The sequence below is a fragment of the Rousettus aegyptiacus genome, unplaced genomic scaffold, assembly GCF_014176215.1.
Source record: "Rousettus aegyptiacus isolate mRouAeg1 unplaced genomic scaffold, mRouAeg1.p scaffold_m13_p_14, whole genome shotgun sequence".
Taxonomy (NCBI): domain Eukaryota; kingdom Metazoa; phylum Chordata; class Mammalia; order Chiroptera; family Pteropodidae; genus Rousettus; species Rousettus aegyptiacus.
In genome coordinates, this window is record NW_023416289.1 from 3,239,904 (window position 1) to 3,259,086 (window position 19,183).

Genomic DNA, 19,183 nt, shown 5'->3' on the forward strand with positions numbered 1-19,183 from the left:
CACTGATAAAGCTAAAAGAATCCAAACCTCTTTCCTGCTCCCCCCCCCCTTTAATAGGTTTCAATCTATTTCAAGTTTTAGAGCTGCTCAGAAATCATGTAGATTCTGAAGACTACACAGAGAGAACCTCACTCATCTTAGAGTGTTCACACTTTCCTCACAATTTCAAATTAAATGTACATGTCACTCTCAAAGCCTCCAGGAATGCTAGAACGATTATTTTTAACTTTTACTGTTGTATCTCAATTACCTCAACTTATTAGACAGCTGATCTATTAAGTTCTCAGGATAGGACCCACTGGGGATAAATTTTAAAATTAAAAAGATTTTTAAGAGTCTACTCTTAGAAGCTCCATCATAATTTCAAATTTCACTGAAAACAATTTGAATTTTAACACTCCTCTGGAGAAATTTCAGTCAAGCTTCCAGAAATAGGAAGAGAGTAGAAACATGGCACTGCCAAAGGGACACAGACCGGAACAAGCCGTATGTTCCCTCCGTGACACTCTCACGAGCAGAGGCCAACACACGGCCAAACACAGCGCTGCTACGCGATTCAGCAAACGCACCCGACTTTTCTGAAAACCTATGTGTACACTCACACACGCACACGCGCGCACACACACACACACACAGACTCCACAAATGTTTAGAGCAGCTATACTCATAAACGTCAGAAACTGGAAGCAAGCAAGATGCCCTTCACGGGTAAATGGGTAAACAACTGTGGTACATCCGTACCATGAATGTTACTAAGCGATCAACAGAAATAAGGTCTCAAACCACAAAAAGACATGGATGGATCTTAAATGCATATTGCTAAGTGAAAGAAGCCAGTCTAAAAAGGCTACATACTGCACGACTCCAAATGTACGACACTCTGGAAAAGACAAAACTAGGAAGACGGAGGTAGATCAGTGGTCGCCAGAGGTGTGATGGGGAGGAGTTAACGGGAAAAGCGTGAGCAGACAGTGCAGTTGTTCTGTACGATGCGGTAACTGTGGATGCACACCGCTATGCACTTGTCAAAACCTATAGAACTTTACGGCATAAAGAGTGAGCATTAATGTATGCAAATTTTAACAAATCATTTAGGAATTGAGGAGAATCCCAGGATAGATACAGAATGTGACAAAACAATTATAAACTGTACTATGAAGGTACGAAACCACCTCACAGGTGCAAGGGAGAGGGAAGGTACGGGCTCACCTTCGTAGAAAAAACTCGGGGATGGCACTTGGCCCTAACACATGGTTTTCCGACCCCTGCTCTAAGGCCGAATGAGGCCCTCGAGTGGTCACTCCCCAAAGCCTCTGAAAGGAGGCTCGTGCTGAGTGGAACAGGCCAGAGCCACTGCTTTGCCAGCCTCTGGCCCGGAGTTGATGCCGAAGTTCTGACCAGGCCTGAGAAGGTCCGGATGCCCAGCTGCTGCTCCACCTCCTGCCCAGCGCACGCGCCTGACCTAACTCCCGACTTGCACCTCTTCTCCCAGCGGGCGCCCTGCATGGCAACCAGCAGGCCTCCGAGCTGTCCTCTGCTGCAGGCCTCGCCTCTCGCTGTTCCGTCTTCAGCACACATCCCCCCCGCCCACGTCCGCATGGTGGCCTCCTCGTGTCCACCCAGGGCTCTGCTCAAGCACCATCTTCTCGGCAGGGCCCTCCCTCGCCTTCCCCACCAGCTGTGCTCCCTGCCCCTCTGGTCCAGCTTTGCTTTTCTTACTTTTTCAGAGCAGAAAAATTATAAAGATGGTACCACTATAAGATAGTTCTCATACGACATACACCCGGTTTCTATTATTAACACCCCACGCTAGCGTGGTACAATTGTCACAACTGGTCAGCCAATACTGATACACTATTAACGAAGTCCACAGTTTGTTAGATTTCCCTGGTTTCTACCCAACGTGTTTTCTTCCTGGTCCGGCATCCCATTCGGGATACATTTCATTTAGTTGCCGCGTCTCCTGAGGCTCCTCTCGACTGTGGCAGTTTCTCAAGCTGCCCTTGTTTCTGACGACCTTGACCGAGCACTGGTCACCCACTATACATGTTCATTTATCTGTGTATTTCCTAAGTAGGAAGGTAAGCTCCCAGAAGACAAAACTAGGGATTTCTGTCCGTCTGTTCACTGTTTCCCCAGCACCTGGAACAGTGCTTGCCACATCACAGGCGTGCTGTGAATAACTGCAGAACGAACGAATTTGCTAAAATGAATAATGTTTTTAACTGTAAATGTCAAAAGACCTTTAGGCTTCCTAGAGCCCAGGCCTTCTCATTTTGCACACAAGGACACTTAGGTCTCATGTGGTTAGGTAACCGGCTGTTGACAGGAACTGGCACTAGAACCTCTTCGACCTGCTGCCACATCCAGAAAACTCTTCACTGTACACTGGACCCTCAGCCACTATTGGGCCAACACGTCAAGTTGCCCCACAGGGAAACATGAGAGCTGATACTCGTTCTTGACAGCTTTTTCTGTGTAATGGTATTTATTCGGGTCAACGACTTGAATATTTTATTGCATTCTGCCCTTATTATTTTATAAACGTAAGTGAAAATATAGAAGAAAAAAATGCTGATGCTAGCAACTGGGAGAAGCCATCTAGCAGGTGATGAAGAGAAGAGAGCTCTCTTGGGTCAAAGAAAATACTTCTTAGGCCTCAGCTGATCACCCGAAACCAGTAGCAAGTGCTTGAAACCCCGGCAAAGGCTCCGTGTGGATGGGGACATGTGGACAGCCACATTAGGTACACAGTTCTCCTTTTTACTCTTTCCAGGATTCCCTGCTCATTACATCTGTTTGTCAACCTTTCCATATGTGCTTTAGGGACACCTGTATGAGCTGGGAGTCCAATGTCATTCATGCATAAACAATTGCTGAGCATATAAAGTCTGCTAAGCACCAAGCATGTCTCTTCTCGCTCACTCAGAGCCCAGTACAGCATGTGCTCTGAATATTTACAGAGCGTGTGAAAAGGTTTCAATGCTGCAAATAAGAGAGTGAATGTCCATCAATACTAACCTCAGGCCCAGAGACGTCTACACATCACTCTAAAATTCTAGCCCTCAAAAGAGCACACACTGAGAAAACGATCAAATTTACACAACTGACTCAGAACTTGACCTCAGTTATACCATAGACCATATGCAAGAGGTATTCTCAGTGAGAATTAATGCCATTCCCCAAAAACAAAAATGGTAAAAACTGCTGTTTTTTTTTTTCCTAAAGAAAAAAAGCGAAGTGATTCAAGCCTGTATCATAAATGAACTACGTGGAAAGCACTTGGTGCTGCCAGGTTCCTCCTTTGCGGTACGAGTGTGACCTTGACCGTCGAGAGCTGTCTGTTGCACCGTCCCCTGCTGCAATATATTCACACACAATTTAACAGGGTATGTGGCCTGAGTCTTCCTCCGAGGTAGAACAATTTCCAAGTGTCTCTTTAAACATTACTCTTTGTTGTGGGTTGAATTGTGTTCGCCAAAAAGATATGTTGAAGTCCTAACCCCTGGTACGTGTGAATAGGACTTTATTTGAAAATGCTGACACTAGCAATTGTGTCTTTGCAAGGTACAATCAAGTTAAGATGAGGTCATACTGGTTTAAGGTGGATCCCAATCCGATGTCGACAGCAAATCTGGACACGGAGAACGTCATGTGACAAGAGGCCGAGGCTGGAGCGATGCAGCTAAAAGCCGAGAAACACCCCAGCGATCGCCAGCAGCCAGAGGGGGGCCTGGACAGACGCTCCCGCGGGGCCTCCGGGAGGAACCAGCTCTGGCGACATCTGGGTTTCAGACTCCTGGCCTCCGGAACGGTGACAGAATCAATTTCTGTTGTTGTAAGCCACCCGATTTGTGGTACTTTGTTATGACATCTATGGGAAACTAGTATATTCTATTTTTTCCAGGGTCCTGTGGGCACCTGCAGAAAGAAACTACAATCGTACAGGAAAAGGTACTGGGTCTGAGAAGACTTCAAACCAGTTAACATTAAACAGGTGTCTGGTCATACTTCGTTCACAGAAACCTCTTTTACAAGTTGACGTAACTAGAAATGTTATGTACACACACTGATTTGGGGGAGTTATATTAGTAAACCAACTTTGACTATGTAATGAGAACAGAGTCCCTATCTTCTAGAAATACATGTTAAAATACATATATATAAAAATATGTTCTCTGAGATTTGCCTCAAAATAATTTTCAACTGGGGTGAGGAAGATGACACATATTGGCCGAAAGTCAGTATTTACTAGAATAAAGTACAAGGTACAAGGGGTGTGTTAACGTTTCTTTATTTTGATTTACGTTTGAAAATTTTCATAATAAAGTTTTCAAAAATAAATTGCATCTTGGAATCAAACAGGGTCCCCATGCTGTTCCATGACAGAGCGATGCTCTCAGGGGCTACTGGGACCATCTGTCCTGATGGCCTGTGGCAGGCAGAAGCCGGGCCTAAAAGAACCGCTGGAGCCTAGAGTACGCGAAGATGCACGAGGCCTCGAGCAGACCCTAACGGCCCTCGGCGGACAGCCACAGAAAAATGGAGCCCCCAGACCCGCGGCTGCAAGGAACCGAATTCCAAACACGCAAGGACACAGATTCCGTCCCTCGGCCTCCCCACAAAGGAACGCGGTCTGCTCACACCTGGATTTCAGCCTGGCGAGATCCACATCGCACTTCTGACCTGCCAAGCCCGATGACGACAAGCGTGTGGTCTTTGAAACTACTAAGTTTGTGATGATTTGATGTGGCGGACATGGAAGACTGAGACATGGTCCAAACACAGCTATGGTCTGGAGCGTTTCCGTCTGCCTTTCGCATTCCGTTCTTCTTTCCTCTGGGTTAAGGCTGTACGTACCCTGGACGACGGCTGCTTTAGTCAGCACCTCAGATGCTCCCTCAACACCAACTCGCAGATCCTGGAGGACCCGCTCTGTGGCAGGCAGGCGGGAGGCCAGACCCGAGGGCTGCGCCGCAGGGCGGCCTGAGCGTGTGGCGCGGGCACCCAGGTCTACAGCAGCACCCGCACGAGCTGCATTGACAGGCACCCCAACTCCAACCAGCGGCGACCTGCCACGGGTCAAATGCTGGGTGCAGCCGGGCTCAGCAGAGTTCCCCAGATGACGGGTCCCAGCGATGTGCTGGTGCAGGATTCCCAGGGCGGTCGCAGCCCCGACGGCATGCGTCCCCTACGCCGCGCACTTGGAGAGCATCTCCCTGGGCCCCAGACCTCTGGAACAGCAGGAATGGGGCCTGCTGTTCCTAAGTTCTGCAAGCAGGACGAGCAAGGCCACAGTAGGGTGGGGGCCCGACTCTGGCTCCCGTAACCAGGCCCCAGGGCCATCAGCGGTGTGCGGAAGTGACGGGGAAGGACAGGGCAGCGCGAAGGCCTGACGGTGTCTGTCTCGGCATCCGCAGAGGTGAATGTTAGCGAGCAAACACAAGCAGGTCGGCGGACGGCCTGCCACCGTGCCGAACTCGAGTTTACTTTGCTCACAGATTTCCCCAGAAATGTAAACAAAAAGCCTAACGAAGACACACCAGGCCGTTCGCTCTGGCGAACCCTCAGGGTGGGGTTACAGGGGGTTTGCACTTTTGGTCCGTGCACTTCGGTGCTGTTTGAATATTTAAAAGCAATTATTTGCTGTAACTTCCTGATTCTTTAAGTATTCCAAAATGAAAAAAAAAAATTTTTAATGTATTACTTTTGTGATCAGAAAAGATGGAAAAGGATTTTTTTTTTAAATTACGTAAACTAAAATTAAAGTAAAATCAGCAACGATTGCCAAAATTAAATCTTGATATCTGCGTTATGTTCTCAACTAATTTTGCTGCTTCACCCTGGGGTCACATAAAAGCCAAGGCGCGTACTTAAAGAACGTTTCACTTTACCTTTTAGCCACTGAAGGTCCTCCGTATTGTCCTCTGTGATGTCTCACCAGCGAAGACATCTTAAGTCCTAGAAAAATCAATTGCTTTCTTTTAGGATTAAATTAAAAAACCATTTTCACGCTATCGCTAGCAAGTGAATCTTGTACAAGTTACAAGGAGCAATGCTTGCTTCCAGCACCCACCCGACACCGCATTATACCAATTTTCAGGCAAATGTAACACTGAAGACCAGATCAGTACAACCCAGAGATACCCTCCCGACTCCATTTCTCTGCTAAAGACAAAGTTTAAGTCAATAAAACCCCGAGGGGAGGGCCCAGGGATATGGACTGGAGGAAAGGAAAAGCGGTAACTGGGAAGGAAAGGCCTCGGGAAAGCAAAAGAACCGGCGTGGATTCTATTTCACTGAATTCGGTCCCACTTTGGTGCCCTCGCTCTTCCCCCACAACCACGAGCCGCCTGACGGACGCACGGCGAAGCCGAAGCACCACGAACACGCTGTCCGGGGTCACGTCTGGGGCCGGCGGGTCTCCTTCCTGTTCCTGAGGCACTGACCGTGCACCCCAGCCGTCTCCCTCCGGAGCATTTTCAGCCCCCGCGCGCCCGCCCCCCTCCGACGGCAGTCGCGCTACGCCTTCCGGCCCCTGTCAACCACGAACGCGCCGTCTCCACGGATCTGTCTGTCCTGGTGGTTCGTATAGCACGTTCTCTCTTGTGTCTGGCTTCGTCCACTTGGCACGTTGCCGAGGTCTATCCATGGTGTGGGATGTATCCGTACCATGCCTTTTTACGGCTGAGTAGTATTCCACTGCCTAGATTTCCCACTCTTTATTCATCTACCTGCCGGACGATCATTTGGGCTGTTTCCACTTTTTGACTAATAATGTTGCTATAAACATCTGTGTACGAGTTTTTGTGCAAACGTTTCAATTCTCTCGGGAGTGAACTGTTCCACTCCCAATACTTAGGAGTGGCACGGCTGGGTCACGTGATAACTGTACTCGTAACTCTTTGAGGACCTGCCAGACTGTCTTTCGTGAATCTGCCGCACTTTTTTACACCCCTGCCAGCAACGTGTGAGGGTTTCCATTTCTCCACATCCTTGTCGACACCTGTTGTTGACTACTGTCATTGCCACCACCCTAGTCGGTGTGAAGTGGTTTTGAGTGGCACGTCCCTCATGATTAGTGATGCTGAGCATCTTCTCATGTGCTACTGGCCACTTGGACATCTTTGAAGAAATGTATGTTCGGATTCTTTGACCATTTTTAATTGTTTTTTACTTTTGTTGAGTGGCAAAATTCCTTCACATATTATGGACACTAGGCCCTTTTCAGGTATATGATTTACAATTATTCCTTCCAACTCTGAGGGTTCCCCTTTCGCCTTCCAGATAGTATCCTTTGAAGTATGAAAGTATTTAATTCTGATGAAATACAGTTTATCTAATTTTTCTTTGGCTGTTTGTGATTTAGATGTTATACCTAAGAAAACACTGTCTAACCCAAGGTCACTATGTTTACCTCTATGTTTTTTAAGCTTTGCTCTGAGATTCAAATGTGTATAATGCAGAATATACGAGAAAGGCCTTTTAAAGGTCCCTGCTGCCTGAGCACGGCGTCCATCCTCACACCTACCCAGTAGGTTCCTGGGAACGCTGGAACCAGCTCAGGGGGCCGTGCACACGCTGCGACCTCCGCCGAGAATGTCTGCCCGCTCGCCACCTCCGTTGCCGCCTCCCTGCCCTTCCTTCAGCTGAGTTCAGTTTCATTTCTGCAGCGAAGCCTTCCCCGCCTCCCTCACAAGTCAGGGCACGCCCCAGGGCACTCCCTCCCCCGGGAGTTCACACGATACCCGGTTTCACATACCTCTCCCCTGCCCTTACCACACTTGTAATTTTATGTTTATTCGTGTGGCTATTTAATGATCGTCTCCCCCACTGGAATGAATGCGCCATGAAAACAGGGACATGCCTGTTTCTTTGCTGACCATATTGTCCTCAGTGCCAAACACAGCACCTGGCACATAGTAAGCACTCAATAAAACATGTACTCAATAGATGAGTAAATACAGTTTAGAAGAGTGAAAGAAAGCGTCGTGTGCAAGGATCCTGTAGGGAAGAGGAAGGAACACAGAGGTGAATGAGGGAGATCGGAGAACGCCTCCTGGGACAGGTGACTCCTTAAGCAGGAGTCTTCCGACTGGGTAAACGAACCTCAGGACACTAAGACGTTCTGTGGAGTGCATGAGCGTGAGCGTGGGGATTATGAAGACGATCGATTTCAGACCCTCTGCTCTTTCCCAAACAGCCCTGATCTAACGGACTGAGAAAAGGCCTGTGATCTACCCCCGCCCCCGCCCTCTCTCCCTCTCCCCAACCCCCTCTCCCACTGTACAGAAGAAAGACCCGCCTCTCACCACCTGGAATCGTACTCCGGTGCATCACCCAGCGTTAAACTTCAGAACAAGATTCAAGAAAGCGGGGGAGAGCAGAACAAAGCGGAGCATTTCAACAAGAGACGCTGGAGGGAACGCGGCCTTAGTTCATCCGATTCCCAGAGTTACTCCGCGCCCATCCGCCCGGGAGAGCGGGGCGTCCGTCACAGGGATGAACGGCAACAAGTCTGTTTGACCAGAAGTAAGGTCACCTCCGCCAGCTTCCCACATCACATACGAGAATAAGCTCAAAATAGATTAAAGACTTAAGCGTAAGACCCGAGACTACAAAACTCCTAGAAAACACAGACAGTGAACTCGCTGACCCTGCTCTTAGTAATATTTTTATTGATGTATCTCCTCGGGCAAGGGAAACAAAAGGAAAAATAAATAAGTGGGACTATATCAAACTAAAAAGGTTTTTTACAGAAAGGAAACCATCAATAAAATGAGAAGACAACCTACTGAATAGGAGGTATTTGCCAACGATACTTCTGAAAAGGGGTTAAGATCCAAAATTTATAAAAAACTCATACGACTCAACACTAAAAAAAAAAAATCCAATTAAAAAACGGGCAAAGGACAAGAATACACATTTTTCCAAAATGGACACAAAGATGGCCAATAGACATGAAAAGATGATCAACATGACTATCAGAAAAATGGAAATTAAAACCACAATAAGGTATCACCTCACACCTGCCAAAATGGCTATCATCAGTAAATCAAAACACAAGTGTTGGTGAGGATGTGAAGAAAAGGGAACCCTTGTGCCCTTTTGATGAAATTGTAAATTTGTACAGCCACTATGGAAAAGAGTTTAGAGGTTCCTCAAAAAGTTAAAAATAGAACTACCTTATGACCCAGCAATTCCACTCCTGGGTATCGACCCAAAGAAAGTCAAAACGCTCATTTAAAAAGATCTATGCACCCCTATGTTCACTGTAGCCGAGATATAGAAGCAACCAAAGTGCCAATCAATAGATTAGATAACGAAGTTGTAGTGTATACATACGATGGAATGCTACTGTCATAAAACACACACACACGCGCACGCACACACACAAAACACAAAATCTTACCATTCGCAACAGGAGGGTATTATGCTAAGTGAAATAAGACAGAAAAGGACAACTACCATATGATTTCTTACATATGTGGAATCTAAAGTAAACAAAATAAATGCACAAACAAAACGAAAACAGACTCATCGATACACGGAACAAACTGGCGACTGCCGGATGGAGAGGGGGGTGGGGGAAAGGCCGAAGAAGGTGAAGGGATGAAAAAGCACAAATTGGTAATTAGGGAATAGCAACGGGGGTGTGAAGTACAACACCGGGAATACAGTCAATAACACCGTAATAGCTGGGTATAGTGTCAGGTGGGGCCCAGACTAATTGGGAGATCACTCTGTAAATTATATAAACGTCGGACCACTATGCTGTACATCTGAAACTAATATAAAACAACACTGAATGTCATCTCTAATTGAAAAACATAAATTAAAAAAATAAAAATAAAGTGAGAGACATGTGACCTTTTCGGCTGAACACTTATTGGCCTAATTTCAATATTGCTGTGTCTCAGGGAAGAGGGAGACCCGAGAAGCGGGAGAGAGACAGGGGAACGGTCGATCAATGGAGAAATCAGAACACACATATTAGGTTTGCTGTCTTACATGGGTGTGGTTTGTGGCACCCCAAAACAATTGCAACAGTAACATCGAAATCACTGAATGTAGATCACTGGAACAAATGTAATAATAAAAAGGTCTGAAACAGTGCAAGAATCACCAAACTGAGACACGAAGTGAGCAAATACTGTTGGATAAATGGCACTGAAAGCCTTGCTCCATTCAGGTTGACCACAAACCTACAATTTGTTTTAAAACAAAAAACAAACAAACAAAAAACCCCGCAATATCCGTGAAGTACAATAAAGGAAAACACAATAATGAGATATGACTGTACCTGATAAATAATTTGTAGCCAGTACATATAAAGAACTCTTATAATTCAATAATAAAAAAACAAACAACAATTCAAAAAGAGGCAGAGGATGAGTAGACATTTCTTCAAAGACGTATGCACGGCACGAACCATGAGAAGGTGCTTGGACGTTATCGATCATAAGGAAAATGTGAATCAAAACCACAATGAGATCGTCACACCCATAATGATGGTCACTACCAAAAACAAAGCCAGAAATAAATGTTGATCAAGGGTATGGGGAAATCGGAACCCTTGTGCCCTGTTGGTGGACATGTAAAATAATGCAGCCACTACAGAAAACAGTATGGCAGTTCCCCAGAGAGTTAAAAACAGACCTATCAAATGATCTAGTAATTCCGCTTCTGCGTATGTATCCAAAAGAATCGAAAGCAGGGTCCTGAAGATATATGTACACTCACGCTCCACAGCAGCATTATTCACAAAGGCCAAAAGGTCCATCAACAAAATGTGATACGCGCACACACACACACAGAATAGCATTCAGCCCTAAAAAGGAAATCCTGCTACATGCTATAACATGACGAACCCTGAGAACATCATACTAAGTGAAATAAGCGAGTCCCAAAAAGAACACTCAGATGAGGTATCGAGAGCAGTCAAATTCACAGAAACAGAAAGTAGAATAGAATGGTGGTTACCAGCGGCTGGAGACTTGGCTAATGGGTAAGGAGTTTCAGTTTTGCACGTTGAAAAAGTCTTGGAGAATGGTCGTACAATAATGTGAATTTACTGTACACTACTGAACTGTGAAATTAAAATGGTTAAGATGGTAAACTCTGTCCCGTGCATTTTACCAATGATGAGACACCACTTCGCACCTACAAGGGTAGCTGTAACTAAAGGGGCACGTGTTGAGAACGTGAAGGAACTGGAATGCATGTTACCGGTGGGGATGTTAGATGGTGAGCGGTTTGGCAGGTTCTTAAAAGTTAAACATTAGTTTACCGCATGATTGGCACAGGGAATGCAGTCGGCATTAACATAACGGCGAGGTGGGGAGCCAGAGGAGAGAAAGAGCAATTAGGGGGACCATTTTATAAACTACATATAAATGTCTAACCAATGTATTGTATACTTGATACTAATAATAAAATAAAATTCAAAAAAAAAGTCACCACATGACCCTAGAGAAATGAAACATGCCTTTGTACGGACAAAGACTCGCATGTGACTATTCGGAGGAGCAAATGGAAACAATTCGAATGTCCATCGACTGGTAAATGGATAAATAGAAAAAATGTGGCACATCCACACAGTGAAATCCTATTCGACGACAAAAAGGAATCGAGTACTGGCATATGCTACGACACGGACGGACCTCAAAAACTTTATGCTAAAGTGAAGGTCAGTCACGAAAGTCTACAAATTATATGATAACTCTATTTATATGACATATCCAGAAAATGTGAATTCATAGAAACAGAGGCAGGTCCCTGGTTGCCTGGGGTGGGATGGGAAGTGCCTGAAAACGGTCACGAGGCACCTTTTTGGCATCACATAAACATTCTAAAATTACCCGTGGTAATAGTTTATGTGAGTTTACTAAAAACCATTACATTTTAAATGAGCGTGATGCATAGTACGTAAATTATACCCCGATAAGATGTTTTTTAAAAAATGAAGTCAGACCTCTGGGTTGGACAGTGAGGCTCAATTTGGCCAGTTCTATGTTTTGCCAGACGATTTCCATTAACTAAATGAGCTAAATGTACAACCCTTAGATTTTGCTCAAAATAGTTAAAACAAACATATAATAAAGACAAGCTAGAAGGGCAATGATATCTTTTGCAATTCTTTAGTAGTGCAATGAAAAATACTTTAGCTGTCAACTTACAAACGTGCAAGGGGGAAATCAGATTTTCCACCATGAGCTTGGGGACAGGGTGGCCCCACCACTCAGCCAAAAGCGCCAAATGAAACTTCACCCTAGACGGCAGTGATCACCTGAGAGCAGTGCTGGGGGCTTCCAGCGTGTTCTCAGCACTGAGGGCAGCATTAAAAAGCCAACGCTGAATTGCACGTGGCCTCTGGCTGCTCTCCCTCCTCTCCTATGGGAGAGCTCTGGCAAGAGACATTCACCCGCAAAATGGTCTTGCCCTCCATTGCCCCTGGGGCTGGAACAAAATTGAAATACAAAGATGATCATAAGAAAAGGTAAGTCTCAGTTTGGTACTTTCAAGGTCCGATTCCTTCAAGGGTAATATATAGGACCTGAGCTGACTTTCCCCAGACACGGAGATCCCAAACAACGCCCCAAGCCGCTATGTTTGTCAAACGCCTCTTTCGGATGGAAGTCAGAACCATCTTGATCAACCCTGGATTCGCCTAGCCAATGCTGGCTTCAGACTCCACCCAGGCACAGAGCTGGGTGCAGGGGACACAGGGTGAGCAAAGGTAAGAGCACTATACTGCCCACCTGGGGAAAATGTATCAATCGAACATTAAGCGGGCAAAACAGAAATTACACACGGAAGCGGAATGCCCATGCGGGACAGGGCCGGGAAGCAGAGGCACCGGGGTGACCGCGCAGAACGTTACCCCGCTCTAAACCTTCCTCCAAACTAACTCATCTGACTATCAAGAGCTCCTCCAAGGTAAGTCCTGTTATTACCCCATTTCAGGGATGAGAACACGCAGGCCCGGAGGGGGTCAAGTACCTCGCGCACCGGGGTCGCACCGCTCGCCAGTGGCCCACCCAGCACGGGCGACTCCAGTCGCCAGGTGTGATCGCCGAATGTGCTCACTCAAATGGTGGACAAAAGGCTGCATGGCGACAGCCACAGACTAACAGGAGGAGTTTTTCCTGGGAGTCAAAGGGGCTGCGGGCCGAGGAAGGGCTGGCCACATGGCTCCGCCAACCCCGCGCGAGGCCAGGCTGAGGCGGGAAGGCCAGCGGCCCAGCCCCGAGGCTGCAGAGGCGGCCAGCCGGGCCGAGCGGCTGCTGCAGCTTCCGACCTCGTTCCGGGGTAACGCGCCCAGCCCACCTGCCCCCTTCCCAGCTGTAGAAACCGAAGCCCCGCGGAGCGGGACACCCCGGGGCTCCGAGGTGCCGGCCCCGCCTCAGACTCCCTGGGCTCCCCACCCATAAGGTGATTAAAGACGTGGGGACTGCGGCGGGGCCGGGCCTGGCCGCCCGCCGGCCCTCGGGAGGACGCTCACCTGGCTGCAGCCTGTTCGCACCTGCGCGAGCCCTTCCCGCCAGCCTCTCCACTCCCGCCCTGCCCTGCGCGCCCGCGGCCCCGCCCCCGGGAGGCCCCGCCCCCCGCGGCCGCCCACAGCGCCCCCTGCCGGCGGGGAGGCGCGCGCCCGCGCCCCGCTTCGCGCGCTGTGCTTTCCTTCTTCCTGTTACTTTTCCTTTCCCTTTCTTCCTGGGTTACTCCTTTGCCTTCCCTCCCTCCATCTTGTTCCCTCTGTTATTGTTTCCAATCGCAGTCATTTTGTCATTCATTCTTTCATACAACAAATACTAGTGTGGCAGAAACTGGTCAAAGGATGGGGATAAGGCAGAGAAGACAAAATCTCCCTGCCTAACAGGTTACCTCCTAGTAGACAAAGACAACGGCCAATCAATGGCTTTCCAACTTTACCACCACCCGCATTGGCCATACATTTTAGATCACTTCTCAACATACACCTATAAGATTATAAACTCACATTTCATAAAATGATGCTTAACTTACAGGCTGTCGGTTCCTCAGACGACCAGAACACCTGCGACCAAGCAGAGCTAACTTTGTTAGACTCGCTGCAGTCATGGAGACCACCACCTGTTGTGGCTGGATCAAATCTAAGACCCGCAGAGCCAATTGAGATTAATTATGAGCCTTTATTAGCCGGCCGGCGACTGATCCTCCCCACTAGAGAATCAGCCCTGAGCTTCCGGAGGAGGCAGCTTATAAAGCCCGAAACTATGTCTTGGTGGCCTTGATCAAGCAAGCAAACAGATTACAAAAAGCAAAGATGGCTGTTAGCTTTTAGCACAAAGATATCTTATTTCAGGGGGACTCCTAAACCTTGTAGCAAACGGGGCCTGGGAGGCAGTTTTGTTATCTGCACCCCGCAGGCGATGTTGTCTTTTCTTTTGGGAGTTGCGCCTGAAGATATCACTCCCTGTCTTGTCCTTGGGACTAGCTGACTGGAGAATTTTCCACTTTTACATTCCTCACTGGTTTTCAAGGGGAATTCAAATCATTGAATCTTGAACCTTGAGTGGCTGGTAGTTTGTTCTGAGGACTATGAGTTTTACTGCCTGTACCCACTTTTTGACATAGGTAGTTATCCAATTAAGGCCCAGGAAGGTTAGAATAAGAGGGCCTGTAATGGATGTCAGGAGCGTTATTAACCAAGGGGTGTTGTTAAAAAGTCCTTCATACTAAGATTCTCTACGCTTAAGTCATTCTTCTCTGTCTTTAACCCTCTGTCTTAACATGTGTGAATTAATATACAAGGTTCTTATTTCAAATTACAGATTTGACACAATTGATGCAGTAAATGAATATATCAAAGCAAACAAAAAAGGTCTTTCAAACATGATTTCATAAGGTGTGATCTCTTTACAGTAGGGGGCGCATCATGTCCGTAGTAGAGGGGAGGGAAGGAGGCTTACCAAGTTTTCGCCAGTTTCTAATTTGAACTTGATTAAAGTTTCTTTCAATGCCCTATTCATCCTTTCTACCTGGCCTGAACTCTGAGGTCTGTAAAAGCAATGTAACTTCTAATTAATTTCTAGACCCTGGCTAAAGATTGACTGGTCTGGGCGATGAACACCGGGTTATTGTCAGACCCCAGTGCTATGGGCAGGCCAAATCGCGGCACTATTTCTGAGACTAATTTCTTTGTTACTACCTGAGTTGCCTCCTGCTTGGTGGGGAAGGCTTCAGTCCATCCTGAAGATGCGTCAATGAACATAAGCAAGTACTTGAATCCAAAGGTGCCTGGGCTGACCTTAGTGAAACCCAATTTTCAATGTTCCCCTGGTGTCTGTCCACGAAGTCTCGTCCCTTGTTGTACTCCCTTGGCGGGACCTGGATTCACTTGTGTGCAGATGTGGCACTGGGCCAATTCCTGCTGGGCCATTCGTTGCAGCCCCGGAATGTAATAGTCTCTTTTTAACAGTTCAATTAACTTTGTACCTCCTAGGTGGGTGCTCTGATGGATGAGTGAGACTAGTTCCCGACCTAGGGCACTGGGTACCAGGGTGAGGCCGTCCGGGAGATGTATCCATCCAGTGGGTCCTTTTACACCCTTTAGCTTACTGCTTAGTTCAAGCTCGCCAGGGGTGTAGACGAGTGAGTCTGAGAGTGTTCTGGGGGACAGAACTGGCAGAATGTCAATAGGCCCCATTGGTTTTTAGGTGGCTTCCTTTGCAGTCCGGTCAGCAAAGGAGTTGTCCTGGGCTACCTCAACCTCAGTTCTCTGGTGACCTGGACAGTGTATGACGGCTACTTTCTTAGGCAGCCAGATGGCGTCAAGGAGAGCTAGGATCTCTTCTCTGTCCCTGATTTCCTTCCCCCCTGAGGTGAGTGATCCTCTCTCTTTATCGTGCCCCATGAATATGTGCAGAGCAACAGCATACCGCTATCTGTGTAGATGTTGGCTGTCTTCTCCTTACCCCATCGGAGCGCTTGGGTCACAGCGATGAGTTCGGCTCGCTGAGCTGGTGTTCCGTAGCTCAGGGCCTGAGCCCAGACAACAGCCCCTCCGGTAACTACTATAACCCCAGCATACCTGACTCCCTCTGAGATGAAGCTGCTCCCATCAGTATACAGTGTGGCATCTGGTTGTGGCCACGGGACATCACTCAGGTCTGGTCTGAGGCAGGTGATGTTATCCAAAAACTCGAGACAATCATGTAATGGCTGTTGAGGGTCATCATTAGGCAAAAGGGTGGCTGCGTTAAGAGCAGAAGTTTTCAAGAACTGGATGTGGGGCTTATTGTTGTAAGTTGGGCTTTAGTCATTTTCTTAGTCCAGGTGATATTAACTTCCTCCCGGTTGTTGAAGTTGCGCAGGGCTACCTTAACTAGATCAGTCAAATTTTTGTCCTTAAACCTTCATATCCTTTGTTACTTCTTTTTCCTAATATCTGGGGCCAACTGACTGACCAAAGCAAAGTTTTATTATTTGGGTCCTCCAGGTCAATAGGGGTGTATAACCGGTAAGACTCTAAGAGTTATTCTAGAAACACCGCCAGCAATTCATCCTTGGCCTGGATGACTTTGCTTATCTTAGAAAGGTTAGTAGGTGTTTGGCGGCAGACCAGAGGCCCTGGAGCAGAAGCTGGCGATACCGATCGAGAGCCTCTTTACCTTGTTTGGTGTTGGGGTCCTCAGGTGGAGGGGTGTACGGGAGGACATGGTGGATGCGGGTGGGATTAGTGTTGGGCTGCCCCTTTGGGTCATGCACAGTCTTGGCAGCCTCTCGGGGAATCCGTTCTCATTCCTCCGAGGCAAAAAGGACCTGGAGAAGCTGTTGACAGCCATCCCAGGTGGGCTGATGGGTAAAGAAAATAGTCTCTAAAAGAGAGATTAGTCCCTGTGGTTTCTCTGAGAAAGAAGGGTTTCGATGTTTCCAGTTATACAGATCTTTCCTGTTATCTGAAATTCCAATTTTAATATCATGACCACGTATTCACTCAAATCATAGCTATCTAATTATTGTAATAGTTTTACTGTCATGGCCTAGATCAGAGCCATGCCCTTTGCTTCTCTATAAGCCCTTTGTTTCTGAACAGTCGGGTCCATTCTTGATATTCATGACATACAATTTATAATAACTGAAATTATGACTGATACCATTATACAAGGACATATGAATAGCAAAGATATTGACAAATTTCCAGGAACTTTGTACAATTTCTAAAACACTTGTATTAGTAACATATATTCATAAAAATGCAACTTAAAGAAGGCTAATGCTTCCTATGTAATTTAAAATATCAAATAGACTGAATTAGTTTGACATCGCTCTTTTACGAAGTGACAAAACCAAACCTTCGAGATTTTCCAGGTGCCCTCTGGGAAGTCTCAAAGTTATTTTGAGATAAAACAAAAGATCCTATTTAGATTTTATGTTGGGAAATTTGTCATAATGTCACAAGGTTCGATCACCGGATTAAATAGGATCACAGGTCATTGTGAAACAATACTTAGTTATCTATTTAACCAAAGCAATAGTAAAAGATTTCAAAGGTAAATAAATATGACCATATTAAAAAACCTTAGCACTCTTAATGTTAAGAAGATATATTTTTAAAAAATAATCAAAGACATAATAAAGACTATAAAGCACAATAAATTATTTTGATAAGATATAGAATCTTTGTTTCTTAAGTGTATTGCTCACAGGTAAAGAACAATCTTTTACAATCTCTTATTAGGACCAGACTAATAATCCAAACTCTAGTTTTGTGTCAATACACTGTTGATATTAAAGTTTATTTTAAAACCTTATAATAAATATATTTAATTTTAGCCAACTTGACTATATAAAACAAGATTTTCTCTTTTCCCTTTTCCTTTACAACTTCATATATTCATCTAAGTTTTTGTCCTTTATTTTCCTCTTTTGTGCCTCAAACGACCTTTAAATAACCTGAAACTATTCTAGGATAAAATTTCTCTCCTTTTTCTTAAAAATACATCCTTCATATCTCAAAACACATTTTATTTTTCTTGCATACTCTGCATACAGAATTTTTCCTTCATTTGTATTATTCCTAGTAATTCATTTACATATACTAGAAGTTATAACTCTTGGTAGCCTTAATTTCTAGAGAAAACAATGAAGTAGGCAATTGTAAACTGTGTTTTATATATCAGCATTCAATAGATTAGCAAATTTATGAATATACTAATTTATAATTTTTAAAGGAATATACTTTTTCATAGTACAATTTTAGGAAGACTTAATTTATCTGTAAGTGCTCATTTCTTTCTAAACTAACCAAAGCAGAGTTCTTTTACAAATCTACCTTTCTATAAAAATAAACTCCGACCCAAACCGAAGAACCCGTTAGAGAAGAGACTCTACTATCTAGAATTCTGCCCCACAGACACTCCGTGAACCTTCTAATCAAATTCACGTTCAGTCACTCTCTAGACTCAAACCTCCAACACAAATGCACATCCATCTCTCCACCGTCCCTCAGCGACATCCCCACTTCCAATCTCTACTTACACAACCATTTTCTTACTGCTCTTCCCTGCTCTAATCTAAAATATAAAGAAGGATGAGCCTAACAGGCTCTTAATAGCTTTTTTAACTCTTGTATTTTCAATATTAAAAACAAACTTACTTCTATAACTGAGTAAATTATTTAAACTTCCTGCACCTCAGTTTCTTCATCTGAAAGGCTGTTTGCAGGTCGAGTGACCCCTCTGATGGCCACCCTGTTCCCAATGTGGGCCAATCTAACTGGCAGAACCCCTGGAGATTGAAGGGCGTGATACGGGACCCATAACCTTCGGCCTGCTGCCTGAAGTCTGTGAAGTTATTGAGGAGGCACTGTGGAGGAGCAGGTCTGGACCATGGCGGTCGGAACAGCGGAGAAAGAAAATACGATACCTGTAAAAGTTAAAAGTCAAAGCAGGAGCCACGTGTTCCCCGGGGGACAAGTCCGGCGGGGCAGTGGCAGCTAACCCGAGGGAGAAAAGAAGGATTCATAGGCCTATTAGGATAAGAAGAAAGATAAAGACGTGTGACATTCAGAGAGACCACAAATCTAAAAACAGTCACTGGAGTGACAGAAGTGACGGACAGACACACGGCGGGCACCAGGCGCCGGAGCAAGCAGACCAGTTCGGAAACCGGGGCAGGATCTGACGTCTCAGTCCGTGAC

General features: G+C 45.9%; 1 protein-coding gene across 8 annotated transcripts in view; it reads right to left on the bottom strand.

The window, feature by feature from the left end:
• Positions 1-19,183, bottom strand: part of LOC107512255 (nuclear receptor coactivator 5-like) — a 45,532-nt gene that overhangs the window by 25,567 nt on the left and 782 nt on the right. For 5 of the 8 annotated variants that reach the window (XM_036231250.1, XM_016147618.2, XM_016147620.2 and 2 more), the window contains exon 2: positions 5,895-5,961. The exons of 1 other annotated variant lie outside the window; for it this stretch is intronic. In XM_036231250.1, coding sequence (XP_036087143.1) covers positions 5,895-5,953 — 59 coding nt within the window. In that variant the 5' untranslated portion in view covers positions 5,954-5,961. Of the gene's footprint in view, positions 1-5,894; positions 5,962-13,504; positions 13,543-14,025; positions 17,846-19,183 lie in introns of those variants that run through there. 2 more of the 8 variants (XM_036231247.1, XM_036231248.1) reach the window with 2 other exon arrangements.